We start from the raw sequence: 14,421 nt of genomic DNA, 5'->3' as shown, positions 1-14,421 counted from the left end.
GAATAAAATGCTTTGTTATAGTAGGTATGGTATATGAACAAACCCCTATTTTAGAATAAAGATGGGAATAAAGCTGAAAGGTTTGGTGTTAGTGTGTGTATGGAAATTTACTGGCTTATAAGGATATCTTATAAAATACAATGTATTTTATAAATTAACTAATACTATTTTAATTTTTTTACTTAAAGATATCTCTATGAAATTTCCTCTTACTATAATTTTTTTAATTAAGAGATTTTTTTAATATTGTAACTTTGAAAATCAACCACAAAATCAATAAAACAACCAACTGAAAGCATTTTAAATTTTATTAGTAGCCTCTGATCATTAACGCACTATTAGCACAAAATAGCCTCAAATATCAGACTATTAGCGTAAAATAGCCTCAAATCTCAAAACTGATCAGTGCATCAAAAAACAAAAGTAAATAAATATCTTAAATATCTCTGGTTTACTGTTATTATGACAGCATTAGCAAATCAATAAAAGTACAATGAGGAGTGCTGTGTATAGATTTTGATCTACAAATCTGAGCAGTGCAGGGTCCTCTGAATATTTGTTGCTGAGCGTAATGAAGACATTTGCACTGCTCCTTTTTTCAGCGCTGTAAAGTACCGGTCCAAACACATAAAACTGAGCACTAATGCATTCTGTCTCGAAGCAGCTTAAATGAAAACGATTAGGGTAAGGAGTCGTACAGTACTTTAATAGAAGGGGCAAAGGTCCACCTCTCAGTTACACACTTCTCAGTGCTGAAAGGCAGGAAACAAAGCGCTGTAGTAACTACATCTACTCTGCCCAAAGCACATCTTAGCTCAGTATTAGGGGACTGCTTCCACTTCTCCAGCTTGTAACGCTTTCACAAAGGGAACATTTGTCCTCACTGTAGGGGACTGCCTGGCCCTAAATGGGGATCTTGGGGTGATCTCAGCGGGGCCTGGAGCTGTGTCTCAGGGGTACACTAATGGGGAACGAAAGGCTATCAAAGAGAAGTATCATGATGGTATCGGGGAGGGAGGGGGGTTATGAGAAAACAAAGCCTCCTTTCCATCGAAGGGGGAGGGTGGGGGGGGCCCCACCCTCCCCCTTCGATCATTTACATGGTAATCAGGTGCAGCTCATGTAGGCTCCCCTTCTTCATGTACTCTTCCTATTTTTGTTACATTCTCTGTTTACTACCACCAGCACCAGCTTTTTGCCCTTTCTAACCAGTTCACGAGACTACCAGCTTCGGTTCGGGGGTTTTACTTAAATTTCTGGACCTTGACTTGTTCTTCCCACCGCCTCCCTTAAATTTCCCTCTTGTCTTTTTCTTTCTTTTTTTGTCAACCTCTCCACCCCTTCGCTCACTACCAATATCTATTCTCTCACCCCCTTCTCTTTTTTGCAGGGGGGTGCATTTTTTCTAGTTGTGGTGTTCCCCGGGCAACCTCATTCAACTCAATTCAACTCAAGTAAATATGAAAGTAAAAAGCACGGACCAAAGATTTGGTCACATAAACTATGTTTGCTCATATCAAGTTTGCCTGAAAGTGCCAGTCTGCCCTCCACTACAGTCATTCTTTAACACTATAACATGCTGTTCATCCTTGTCTCTCTTAATTTATTATTATTATTATTATTATTAATAATAATAATAATAATAATAATAATAATAATAATAATAATAATAATAATAATAATAATAATAATAATAATAATGTTGGCAGTCTGAAAAGAGAGAGAGAGCAAAAAAACTGAAAAAACAGATTTTATTCCCCTAACATGACATTATTTTGGCATGCACTGTAAGTAGATGATGCATTACAGCACTGCATGGGGCAATCACTACGTCGTAGCAGCAACATAGTTTCGAGATTACTGAGGCAAGTGGAGGTTGCGTCAGCTTATGGCCAACCATAAAACTGTTGGCATACTGTCGTGGGTCTATTTGGACAAGGAACAAGGCTATAACATAAAAGCAGTTCACTTTCAATAATTAAAAACACCATTGCAAGAGCACAATGTGATGACGTGGAGGACACACATGTAGAGTCACAGATGTAAATATTTTCCTAACCTGCAGAGATTTCGTATCTTGTATATTTGCATACCTTTAATACAGCCCTGTGGCTGTATGCCATACTGTGCTTGCAGTATGCGGCTCATTATTTTCTTTATTGAACCACAGTGAACACTAATATCCCTGACCCCCACCGCACATGAATATATACATTTTAATATATTTTCCTGGCCAAAAATCTTTCTGAACAGTGTACATCGAATGATGTGGATGAGAAATCAAATGTTCACCTCATCTGCCTCAAAGAATATGTAAATATATACTTGTCTTTGAGAGCTTCCTCTCAGCAGAGTGCTCTAAGCTGATTTGGATGACACCGCTGCCTGCATGAGGTATTCATTTCTTCACGGCTCCAGAATGGACGCACCCCCAAAATGAGGGTCCTTTGCCTAACACTTCATGGATGGCTAATTTTCCCTTCCTGACCTCCCTTTGTGTGGCATTGACCCCCTCCACCTCCCCACCTTCCACTCCCTCAAATAGCTGACAACCCTGCGTGCCCCCCCTGCAATAAATGCAAAAGCTTGACGTGGTCCTCTGTGGGGCCTTGAAGTGATCCCAGGGCTATTTTTTTTTTTCAGAAGGTCGGGGGCTGAGGTGACAAGTGTGGTGAGATTTGGGTGGAGGTGGGGGATGAAGTAAATGTCGGGTGGTCTGGATAGGCCTAAATTATTCCCACCGTCTGAGTGGGTTCTTGGCACTTTTTCTTTTAAATCTCTCAAAACACCGTGCTGATAACATCAGGTGCTTTTATAAGACCATCACACATGATGAGATTGTGCTGTTGGACAATAAAAAAATGTTTATTTATTTATTTATTGTTCTGTCATTTTTCTTCCTAAACTTGAAACTCAGTGAACAAGTTCAGGCTTTCCAGATTCTACTACATGCAATAGAAGCATTTAAAACTTTAAATCTCAAATAGATATGTTTTATTTAAATAATTTTGAATATCAAATATAAAGTTTTCCTACTAAAATCATGAATTATTATAAAATTTTAATATTAATTTAATACCATCATATTAATTGTGGTATTACTAAAATATCATATTAAGTATGGTATAACTATGTTAACTAATAATGATTTAATTAATTATAAGATTTTTTCAGAAGGTAACATTTTATTTTGATCAATTCATAGTGATTCCTTTAATCAAAGGACAAAGTGGAAAATTCTGGGACGATTCTTTTCTGATTAAATAAAAATTCAAAATCAGTTAATTTGCTGTGGGTGCAAGTATTTATTTTTTTCAAATGTCTTAAATTGAGAATATTATTTTCCAAGAACAGTAAAATTGTTTAAAAAAATGCAAACAATTTAATTCACAGAAAAAATAAATACTGGCAACCAAATTGCAGAGATTATTTGATGCATTATGACTCATTATTATATTTGATTCTTTGTTATTCTTGCAGACTGTGACTCTTACTGCAAGGCATCCAAAGGCAAACTTAAAATCAACATGAAGAAGTACTGCAAGAAAGATTACGGTGAGTAAACAAACAACACGCAGCCTGTTTAATCACTCATATTTACATTATGAAGACATCTGCTTTACTTTGAGATCAATCTGTCTCTAAAAACAAATAATTTGCACTTTTAGGGAGTCCCAGTGTTACTGCAGAGTCTTTCTTTGTATGCATTTGTTTGCTCCTACAATCAGAATACCTTCAGTGTTACGCATCCAGCCCAGAACATTGCTGGGAAGCAGCAATAGTTTTCAGGGGAGGCCTTTTACTGATGTCTTACTACAGCTTTCTGAGAACAGAGAGTCAAAGGATCAAACAGAAGACAACAGATCTTCAAGGAGGAAGAGAGAGGCAGACAAACAGAAGGACAGAGAGGGAGAAGATGTGTGTGCGTGTGTGCTGGAAGGGTTATCTCTGAACAGTCGAATAAGACTCCAGCGGATAAAGCAAGTCAGTATGACAGACAGTGGGAGCTCTCTAAGAGATCCTCATTAAGAAAGGCCACTTCCCCCACAGCTGATGTGTTTCTTGGTGAATTCCTGTGACCATCAGTCTGCCACCCCATTCAAGGTGTGGATAAGACATATGACCTCTCCCCTTTTCCTGTCCCTCTGGCCCCTCCCCTGATTGAAGTCAGGCTGCTGAACTAGTCAACCAAGCAGCGGCATCCTGGAGCATACTTCAGCAGCTTGATGGACATGCCTGGACTTTGTTCTGTTAGGATTTGCAGGAGTTAAAGGGTCAGCTTATAGACACCTCCTCTTCCACCAGTGCCTAACTTGCTGCTAGTGGCGTGAGAAAAACCTCGTCTCTCAAATGTGTTGCAGTCCGTGCGTGATTTGTTTTTTTTGTCAAAAGGCAGAAAGTGCTGGAAATTTCAAAACCAAGTTAGCATTTCTTCTAAAATCAAGATTAAAAATACATACTTTTATTGTGCTGTTGTATTATATTTTATTTATACATTAACACAGATGTGTAACAAATACAATTTTAAAAACCAATCCACCCCAAATGTAGGGCACGAGGGGGAACTAAATGAGTACGCCATAATAAGGTCTGCATAGCAAGCATATCTCAACCCAGTAAATACCTCTACCATTACTATTAAACACCAAATGAGGAAATATGTTTGGGAATAATGATGCACAAGAAACACTGAGACATCGGTGTCATTCTGTCAGATGACTGGTGTCCTAGAAATGCATGACGTGTCCTTTAACAGTGGCACCATAATGCCTTTGATTATGGTAATGGTGAGACAAATCTGTTCCCTTACCGTGACTAATTTAAGTTAGTTAAATGAATTTTTAACTTTTTTTTAAAGTGGAGAAAAAAAAGAAAAATGAGTGTAAAGACAAAGTCTCCTGGCCAATGAATTTACTGCTTTGTGGAATAGCGCAGAATGGCAATATCTGGATGAGAATGCACCGGACCACTAAAACACCACTATTAAAACTGAGTGATAACAGTAGGCAGCACCCATTTGAGGGTGAGGAGATGTAGAGATAAAAAGAGGCATCAGTATGACGCGCTGGAGGAACGATCACTCAACACAATCCGGAGTACCCTTATCTACAGTATGTAAATATCCAAAGACAAGACAGCAGGAGAGGCTCCAAAACTGATTTGGCATGTCTCGTAGGTGTGCTGGTACTGATGGCTGAGCGACTGCCAAGCAAGAGACAAATGAAAAGAAAAGATTCTCTTTAATGCTTTTTGGGTGTAGATACAGAGGGTAGGGGGTGTAAATTAGGGAGTCTGAACAGAGAAGGTTGAGATAGAAACTCTGCTGTTAAGTGTGATTTAATCAAAACATGAAGCCAAAAAGATTCTCTTTGGCTGCCATGTTATGATGGTGTACAATCAATCGAATAAACACATGCAGATTTGATGTGTTCATGCACAACAACAGACAAAATATATGTTTGTTTGTTTTTTTTTAAATTTCCTTTACAAACTCTTAAATGAAATTATTTTTCAGAACTGGATTATAGTTAAAATATTTAATTTAATCTATGAGTCCAGCAGTGGTGTTATGTTCTTTGTCATTCCCGGTGTAATTCACCTCTCTGCCGGGTGGCTTTGTGCCAGGAATATAGATTAAAGGATCCATTTCCATCCATAGTTAGCAACGGAATATTTAAGACTAATTACGGACAAGAACAAGAACCCTGTGCAGTATTTACTCAAGCTTAGCAAAGCTGACCGAGACACAATGTAAATCTGCAGAAGTTGGCTCCAGGGAGCCATAGCTTTGCACTGTTTTGAAAGGATCAGCAGGGATCTGTGTCCCATGCTGCGTAGGGAAACGACACTACAAGCTTCTGCATTTGATATGCAGACGCACATTAGCAGTCACAGGAGGATGCAAAGCCCGGGGAAATGTCTCATCTCAGCAAATCCTTGGTGCAGCCACTTTAAGCATCTCAGTGTCCACAGTGCACAGTAACTGTTGTGCAAACACAAACAGTACATGGTGGCAGCTGGTATATCCAAGGTGCTGCAGAGGTCACTGTTAGGTCAGCCAACGGTCATTAGGGCTCTCATGACACTGAGGCCTAAATAAAACTATTATACAAATAATAGTTTTATACATTAATACATCGCAGAAGAATAAATTGCACATGTAATTACTGTGCTACAAGCATAACACAAAAGATCTGGTTTAACCAGTATTACTGAAACATAATAATAATAATAATAATAGCATAATGGAAACTAAAATTGCACGCAGATACAGATATGTTTTCAAAAATCACCTTTATTCAGCTACACTGTTGCAGCTGGAAAAAGGTTTTATAAGCAGTTTTAGATTTTCATCATTTTATGAAATGAATCCCAAGGCAGCGATTCAAAATCAATAATACAAAACCTGGCCTGAGTACAGGGGTATACACTTAATACTGCCAAGATGTTCAGCTCCATAAGTGCTGAAGGTGACCTTGTGACAAGATGGTTCATTCCGAAACTGGTCTCATAAGTACAGGGGGAAGAGATCGGTTCAATAAAATGCATATTGATACATGCTCTCTTTCCTCCTCTTCTTCACTCTCACTTTCCCTCACTCCTCCTCTCACAGGACAGGATCGGTACATTAATCATGTGATATAACTGAGTATCTTTCCAGCTAACGTCTTTAATAGCCCTACCCTGTCTCCTAATCACATTACAAATCACGCTGCTGTGTCAGTAAATGGACATAATGCATACTGGGCTCCATCTGATAGCTTGACCAGGTATAGAGAAAAAATCTAAACTGTGAGATTTAGAGATTTAGGTTACCAATTTTTACTTTACCGGGATTAATAGCACATTGGTGTCAATTTAAACGTGTCTCTTACCTCCTTTTATCAATTCAGTACTTGCTTTTCAATCAATTTCAGTTGATTTGTCACCATTCAGATTTGTACGCATCATATTTGACCTTCTTTAAAGAATTAAAACTGTGTTTCTGCAACCTATTCAATGTCTTATTAGTCTGATATGCACTTTTAGTCACAATGTAAAGCCCTTTTGAAAATAAAAAAAAAAAAAGATCAAATATTTCCTTGGTGAGGCAATGCAAGAATGCTGTAATGCACTCAAATGCCAAGATTTCCTCTGCTGCAATAACGCAAATCAACAAAACCTTCTTAAATCTAAAACACTTGGGGATACTGAGGTTTGATCTTCCAGCCTTGGAAATGTCAGAGCTCTGGATTTTGTGACATAATCCCTAATGTGCATCATGGGCTAACCCTTTCCCCCTTTTGTGACATCATTACTCTTTGGTAAGATTGATATAGGAAACTGAAACAAAATCCAGGCCTTCATTAAAATAATAAAAATGTCTGCATATCTCATGCAAGCAGGAGATTAGCTCAATAAATATCCAGTGACATAGTGATTTGACCAAAACAATCTGTAGACTAAATTGTTTAAGCAAAAACTTTGGCTTGGAAGGACTGTTAAATTTAGAAGGTAAAACCACAGTTTTGAGTGTTTTTGTAATGCTAGCTGCATAGCTGTAGGGAAGGCAATGCCAGTCAGTCTACCGCAATGTCTCTTAGTGAAAAATCTGCTGGATGATTTGCTTTAAAGAAAAATTTACAGACCTTTATTGTTCCCAGTAAAACATGCAAGTCTCTTATTGCTGGCCTACTGTCGTCATGGACTTTGAGCTTGTCAGTCAACCTCTGATTTGTAAATCTTAGCATGCATTGGACAGCAGGAACCAAACGTCCAAATCGATGTCTTAAAATAATACACAAGATTAACCTGGCATGTTTTTTGATGGGAGGAGAAACCGAGGAGCTCCTACAGAAAACTTAAAAACATAAAAATTCCAAACAGAAAGAACCTGTCTGGGTTTGTCCCGATCTCTGAAGGCAGAGATCTTTATATACTTGAAAAATCATCAGAACTCACTACCATTTACAACAAATTCATAACTGGCTTGCTTTGTTACAAATGCAAAAACTGTGGCAATGATACAGCATATTTAGTTAAGTTTGAAATGCAGATTTTTACACCCAACTGCTTACCTGAAGCTACCTTTAGGCTAGTATTAGCTTAATTCAGTGTGGCCACTTAGCATGCAGTCACCTTAAAAACAGACTACCTCTTGTAAAATGTCAAATTAAATGTACTTGAATGCATAAACTTGATATATGTATGAAACTGTAAAATTGTTAAAAGAACTTTTAGTCTATCCAAACACACCTGAGAAAAATCGCAGTAGCAAAGATGCAACGCAGAAAGCGAATGTGGCATCTACATGCTTGTATCTGTGATGAAAATGATATACTCAATTATAGTATATAGCCTCAAAAACTAGCGTGCCCAGTTACAACCTCACACAACTCTGCTGCAGACTTTTAGCCTTACAGAGAAACTAAACTTTTGTTTATGTTTTGTTGAATCCAGTAAAAGGAAATCATGTGTCACGTCTTTTGCTTCCCAACTTTTCTTTGCAGCTGTCCAAGTGCACATCCTGAAAGCAGACAAATCCGGTGATTGGTGGAAATTTACTGTCAACATCATCTCCGTCTACAAGCAGGGAGAGAGCCGCATCCGCCGTGGGGACCAGTTTCTGTGGGTCCGTGCCAAAGACGTGGCTTGCAAGTGTCCAAAGATCAAGCCTGGGAAGAAGTACTTGCTGCTGGGAAATGATGAGGACTCCCCTGGCCAGGGTGGAGTAGTGGCAGATAAAGGTAGCCTGGTTATCCAGTGGAGGGACACATGGGCGCGCAGGCTCAGGAAGTTCCAGCAGCGCGAGAAGAAAGGCAAGTGCAAGAAGCCATAAGCAGGATGAGACGGAGACGATTCTGAAGAGGGAGATGATTTCAAGAAAAAAAGCTGAGCTGGCAAATATTAATAAATAAATAAATAAATAAAAAGAATGGAAGAGTGACAGACAGAGGACCATGGACAGAAAAGAGACTGTTTATGTCGCTGCTTTTTTGTGTAGAAGCATGAAGAGAATTATTTAGGATGATATGTTTTTTTCAGTCGAACTTTTGTTGAAGGAGCTCACCTGGCAGATTTGGTTTATTTTACTTTGAGATTCCTTTCTCTTGTGGATTTGCACCTATTACCAGTATATATCATTATTTGTTTTGTTCTCATTATCCCAATATGAAATCCTTATATTTTATGTTTGAATTTTATGGACATTTTCCGCTGTTGCAAAAATGACAGAAAGCCACTTACCTACCGCTGCAACTTTGCCTCTGCATGTTGTTTTGGAAAATTGTATTATTCGCTAAGAAGTGAGCTTGTTTCAACAAAAGATTTCACTGTTGAGTGGCAATTGAGGAAGTGATATGTTGTTCCTTTATTGAGATTTGTGCCATAAATGCTATTGTTTCTAAGCCACCGAAATGCATACATTTAGCTGTGAAAGACTTGCCATTCCTTTCCTGTCTGAATTTAGTTATATTATGCAATTCAAGCAACACTAAATTGCATGTCTTACATTTTCATCTGTCAGGACTTTTACAGTTTTACAACATGCAAGTGACAGAAAAGAATCTATGACAGTATTGACTTTCATTTTCAATCTAATCAATCCTGAGCGTCCTTGTTACTTCAATCAGTGCCCCTCAAATTCCACAGTTAAGCATTTGCCTAAACCTGCATGTAAGATTGTAATGTTCACTAAATAGTGCTGCTTGTGGTACTGTACTAATGTTAAATTTCTGAGGGAAAAAGAACATTTAAATCACTGATTTTACCTTTATTAGTTACAGTAACTGTGATATACTTTGTCTCACAAAAAAAATAGAAGCTTTAACAAGTGACTTGGGAATAAGAAGCCAGCTACATTTTATTGATAACCTCTTTACAAAAATGTTCATAAAATCCTGAGTTGTTCCTAATAGACATTAATAAGAAACTACCCTCAACCGCTTCCTTCCTGTCATGAGGCGTCACCGCAGTGGGTAGCTTTGGAGGTTTGATTCGGTTTTATGCCGAAAGCCCTGCCTAACGCAACCCCAAAGGGCATTTGGGATGTGAAATCTTGTTTGTTTTTTTTCCTTTCATCAGCAATGCTTGCTCTGCCACAAATGATCAGAACTGTGAAAGTTACCCAATGTCTGTTGTTGTGTAAAATGGATGCAATGTTAAAATTGTGCGGGTGAAAGTGCAGCACTGCAGCTGCTGGTACTGCATGTTCTCAGAGGATACTGACAAAGACAAATAGTATGACGCAAGTGCAACAATGCAAATATTTATATGATTTACCTCTTCAGACATGTGTTCTTTTAAACCAAGTTATGGAAAGCTCGCCACAGTATGTCAAAATCTTCTACAATGGGTATGAGTAGGACAAAGGGAGAAAAATGTTGCAACCGACCCCCTGCCTGTTACTACCACTAAATCTGAAAAGATGATCTGAAAGATATTCAGGTTGTAGAAAGCACAGAGTGGATACAATGAAACAATAAATTTCTTACCTTACGTGGCAGAGAAAATAATCCCTATAGTGATGAAAAACTGAAGCTTATTGCGCCTTAAGAAAGTGCTCAACACGCTTACCTAAATTTACTTTCAGAATCCACCTCACAGCTTGTATTCGTCTGTAGTACTAACTGCAGTATGGTGGGATTGCATATAAACCCATTTACAGGGCACACTCTTTTGCAAACACAATGCACGACTGTACGCTCAGTAAAAGAAACGAATCAGTAAGAAAATGCCTGCCATGTTAATTCTCTTCATGTCAATACTTGCAAAGGGACAAATGGGGTGCATTACAATAACTTGTCGCTGCTTGATTCAAACCACTTTGTTTGTGTGCAGTTCAGTTTGGATTTCTCCAAGGAATGCATGGATAAAAATGCTCAGGTTTGTAAAAAGCCCAAAGTGTATTTGATTTATCATGAACTTTTTATCTTTTGAGGCCAAAACACAATACCGTAAGCACTATGTTTGTGAGACAATAAAACATCATGTTAAATGGGCGATTGTTGTCTCACAAAAGTTACATTTACTTTCTAATGCTCAAGTGAGTGTAAAGAGGGATAGAAAAGAAACTTTCACACTTTCATATAAGGAGATAAAGATTTGATACCACTATCTTGGAAACGTCCTCAATTTTGTAATTTTACTTATAGTAAAAATCCTAGATGATGACAAATTGAGCATATTGAACTGTGATACAGAAAATGACTGTACTAGTCAATATTGACATTTAGTCTTTTTTTTATTGTTCAATCAGTTTAATATTTGTTATTGATACCCAACATGCTGCTACATGATGGCGGCTTCTTGGATTCTCCAAAACTGATAATCACAATATTCTGACATATACACAAAATTTTTGCACGGTACTGCATTTCATTGTTAAACCAACAATTTTATGTGTCAGGTTCTTTTTTTAAAAAAAACAATTTTTATTTGGCACAGTGTAATCCAAAATGACACGACTTTGGTCTCCATAGCTTCTAGCTGTAACTTTGACATCCGTCTCCTGAGCAATGGTTTGACAAGCTTCCAGATGAAACGCTATACACATACACGTCAAAGCATTGCTTTGTGTTCATACTATGAATTGTAAATGTTGTTTTCACCATTGCAAAGTCGTTTGCAGTGTTTTACAATGCCTACTAATATATTATGGTTATTATATATGAATATATTTAATGACACAAGACATTGTGGATTTTATTGTCTTTTTTTTTTTATTTGTTTGTGGTTATTTAGATCGTTGTTATTAAAAGAAGGAAATAATAACTACTGAACACACCAACCTGGTAGAACTAAATTCAGATTTTCAGAATAAATAAACTCTTGTTACATTGAAAAATCGTTTGCCTCTGTTGCTTTTTTGGTTTTTTTTTAAATTGTAAGTTAAGGCTACAGAATTTAATGTATTCAGTTTATCCCTGTTAACTGGTTGCAGTATCATTATAAATGTAGTAGGGGAAAAACATACGCAATGGAATGAATTAAAGTAGTACTAGTGTGTTAAAACTTTGCCAAAGGTCCACACTACCTAAAGATCATGTTACAAAACACTTCAGAGTGAGCCGTGAGCGTAAACACAGACAGGAGTCCAGGCACTATAAAATGGAAATGTCATTTATTAGAAATTACAAGCTGAATTGATTTACAGGGAAGGAAAAGAGCCATGTTAGTAACACAGCCGAGCTGTTTGTTTTGGCTATGAGCTATTCTATAAACATTACAAAATCCAAACAAAATGATAACATTACAGCTGCTACAGTAATAAATGGGTAAATATAAGTGAGTGTGAATATTGCAAAGCTTGCAGAATTACTGTATCCAGTACAAACCTCAGCCCAACCACAGACAGGCTTATGAAAGAAAAGTCCCCGTTGCCTGCGGGAGGTCCTACTGTTAGGTCAACATTCCCACAGTTCAGGCAGTAAAATAAACCTTTTTCAAAATGCTTACAATTCTCCAAATTTAAGAGTTTGATGATTTACTAATTTATTAGTAAGACATTTGAATATCTATTAAACAATTTACACCCACAAAAAAAAGAAAGTAAATGTCTTTTGAAGGGTTACATATACCCTTAAACCCAAGAGTGACATACTGAATAAAAACATTTGTCTGTGGGGTTAAAGTCTTTCTTTCCCCACTTCTCCTTTATTAGATAGCCCAAAATGACCTGTGTCTTAATGTGAAGAACAAGTATGATAAATCTGCTTAAATGAGGGTCTGTCTGTTTGATGTCAGTGCTGATTAAATTCTGCTCCAGACTTTCATTGTTGCTGTCCGACATGGGTCCATGATCACTGCTGTCTTCATCACACAGGCCATGCAGCAATCACTATAATGGCTATAAGAAGTAGTACGATCACTACCAGCATCCCTGAGCAGAAGGAAGGAGTGAAAAAAAGACATGTTAGAGCAATTGGAGGGAAAAGGACATCAGACTACAAGGTTCATTAAGTAATTTCTCACAGATGGCACACGGGCACTTTTATTAACATACGGCATAGATGTACATGAAAAAAACTACTCAAAAATAAATTATGAGCATTTATTAAATAATAATGCTCCATAAATAAAAGGAAAGTATGTTGTTTTTGTCCATAACAAAAAGCTCACAATTGTGCAGTCAAAATGTAAACTAACAGACGCTGAGCATATTAACATAGACAGATTTCACAGCTGCTCTGTTCAAAACTTCAACTGCGTGACTGACAGCCTGGAGTTTGAAATCCGCTTCAGGTGCCATTTATGGTCCTTATACACACACACAATACGGCAATATTACGTTGAAGCACAGTGCGTATTACTACGCGAGGCTCCTCGGTAGCCGTAATGCTCCGACAATCCATCAAGCGGTGAAGCTCCTTAGCTTACCAAAGTCGTACTAAAACATTTTTTGACAGATTGCTGAGCGCTGTGTACCACATAAAATCGGTTCGCGGTCATCAAGCACAACCAGAATTCATACATAAGGCGGGCTGTCAACTTTTGAGAAAATGAAAGAATTTTAGGCTGTGCAGCCCCTGTGGGCTGCATGGCGTTAGCGTGGTTAGCTCGTTAGCATGGTTAGCTCGTTAACACGTTGACGCCGTCCAGCCCCACACACGGGGTGATGCGCAGTAACTCGTTAACGGAGATTTGCCGTGTTCATCTTGTCGCTGCCTGCAGGTGAAGCGATGGGGGAGGAGGGGGAGTTGTGTTCAGTGAAGGAGAGGCGAGGCCGAGTAACGTAGCGTAGAGCCAAAATTGGACGAAAGAGAGGCAAACTTGTGGCTCCACAACTACAATTATAACGTATATATCGATATAAAGGATATGGTCACATCTTATATCTCGTATAAAAATATATCGATATTTTTAAAAAAAACTCGATATATCGCCCAGCCCTATTTTAAGCCACAAAGTCATCAAACAAAGACGATAGTTGAATCTCATCATCACAACTTCTCTTTAGTTTGTTTCTGTTAACGTGTCTCGTGGTGATACAAGTCTTCCAGAGACAAAACTACAAACACCGTGTCTTTATCCAACTAATTATAGACGTCAGTATGTGTCACTCTGTTGCCAGATAACCAAAATGAGTTACAGTGTAAGCATAAATTTTTTAGGGTGTTAAGCACTGGACACCTGCTCCAGAAGTTTATTTATTTTGTCTGTGTTAATCATGAACTGCTCTAGATTTATTTAAAAAGCAATGAGACTTCATCATAGTCAACAACCACCACCCATCCAGTCTAGCAAGGCTAAATAAAAAAATAAAAAAATCACTGCTGCTCAGATACAGTTACACAACTTTCCAAACTCATTTGCTATGATAATTTATGCTGAATTTTCTTACTTCATGTTTTGTTGCTATAACCCTTGGTGATAAAAACCTTTTCAGCTTGAAACTATATATATATATATATATATATATATATATATATATATATATATATA

At 37.7% G+C, this 14,421-nt stretch overlaps 2 protein-coding genes across 3 annotated transcripts in view; one reads left to right on the top strand and one right to left on the bottom strand.

Moving 5' to 3' along the window:
- Positions 1-11,824, top strand: part of ntn1a (netrin 1a) — a 56,904-nt gene extending 45,080 nt beyond the window's left edge. For both annotated transcript variants that reach the window (XM_035906381.2, XM_006787466.3), the window contains 2 exons: positions 3,481-3,555; positions 8,490-11,824. In XM_035906381.2, the coding sequence (XP_035762274.1) occupies positions 3,481-3,555; positions 8,490-8,818 (404 nt within the window). In that variant the 3' untranslated portion in view covers positions 8,819-11,824. The remainder of the gene's footprint in view (positions 1-3,480; positions 3,556-8,489) is intronic.
- A 259-nt stretch (positions 11,825-12,083) lies between these two features.
- stx8 (syntaxin 8) overlaps positions 12,084-14,421 on the bottom strand; it is a 42,715-nt gene continuing 40,377 nt past the window's right edge. Inside the window, exon 8 of the mRNA XM_006787465.3 lies at positions 12,084-12,859. Within this exon, the coding sequence (XP_006787528.1) occupies positions 12,795-12,859 (65 nt within the window). The 3' untranslated portion in view covers positions 12,084-12,794. The remainder of the gene's footprint in view (positions 12,860-14,421) is intronic.

Source organism: Neolamprologus brichardi, chromosome 6 (genome assembly GCF_056152115.1).
Source record: "Neolamprologus brichardi isolate AB-2024 chromosome 6, ASM5615211v1, whole genome shotgun sequence".
NCBI classification, from domain to species: Eukaryota; Metazoa; Chordata; class Actinopteri; order Cichliformes; family Cichlidae; genus Neolamprologus; species Neolamprologus brichardi.
Note: the sequence above shows the minus strand (reverse complement) of the source record. Positions and strands in the feature narration are given on the sequence as shown.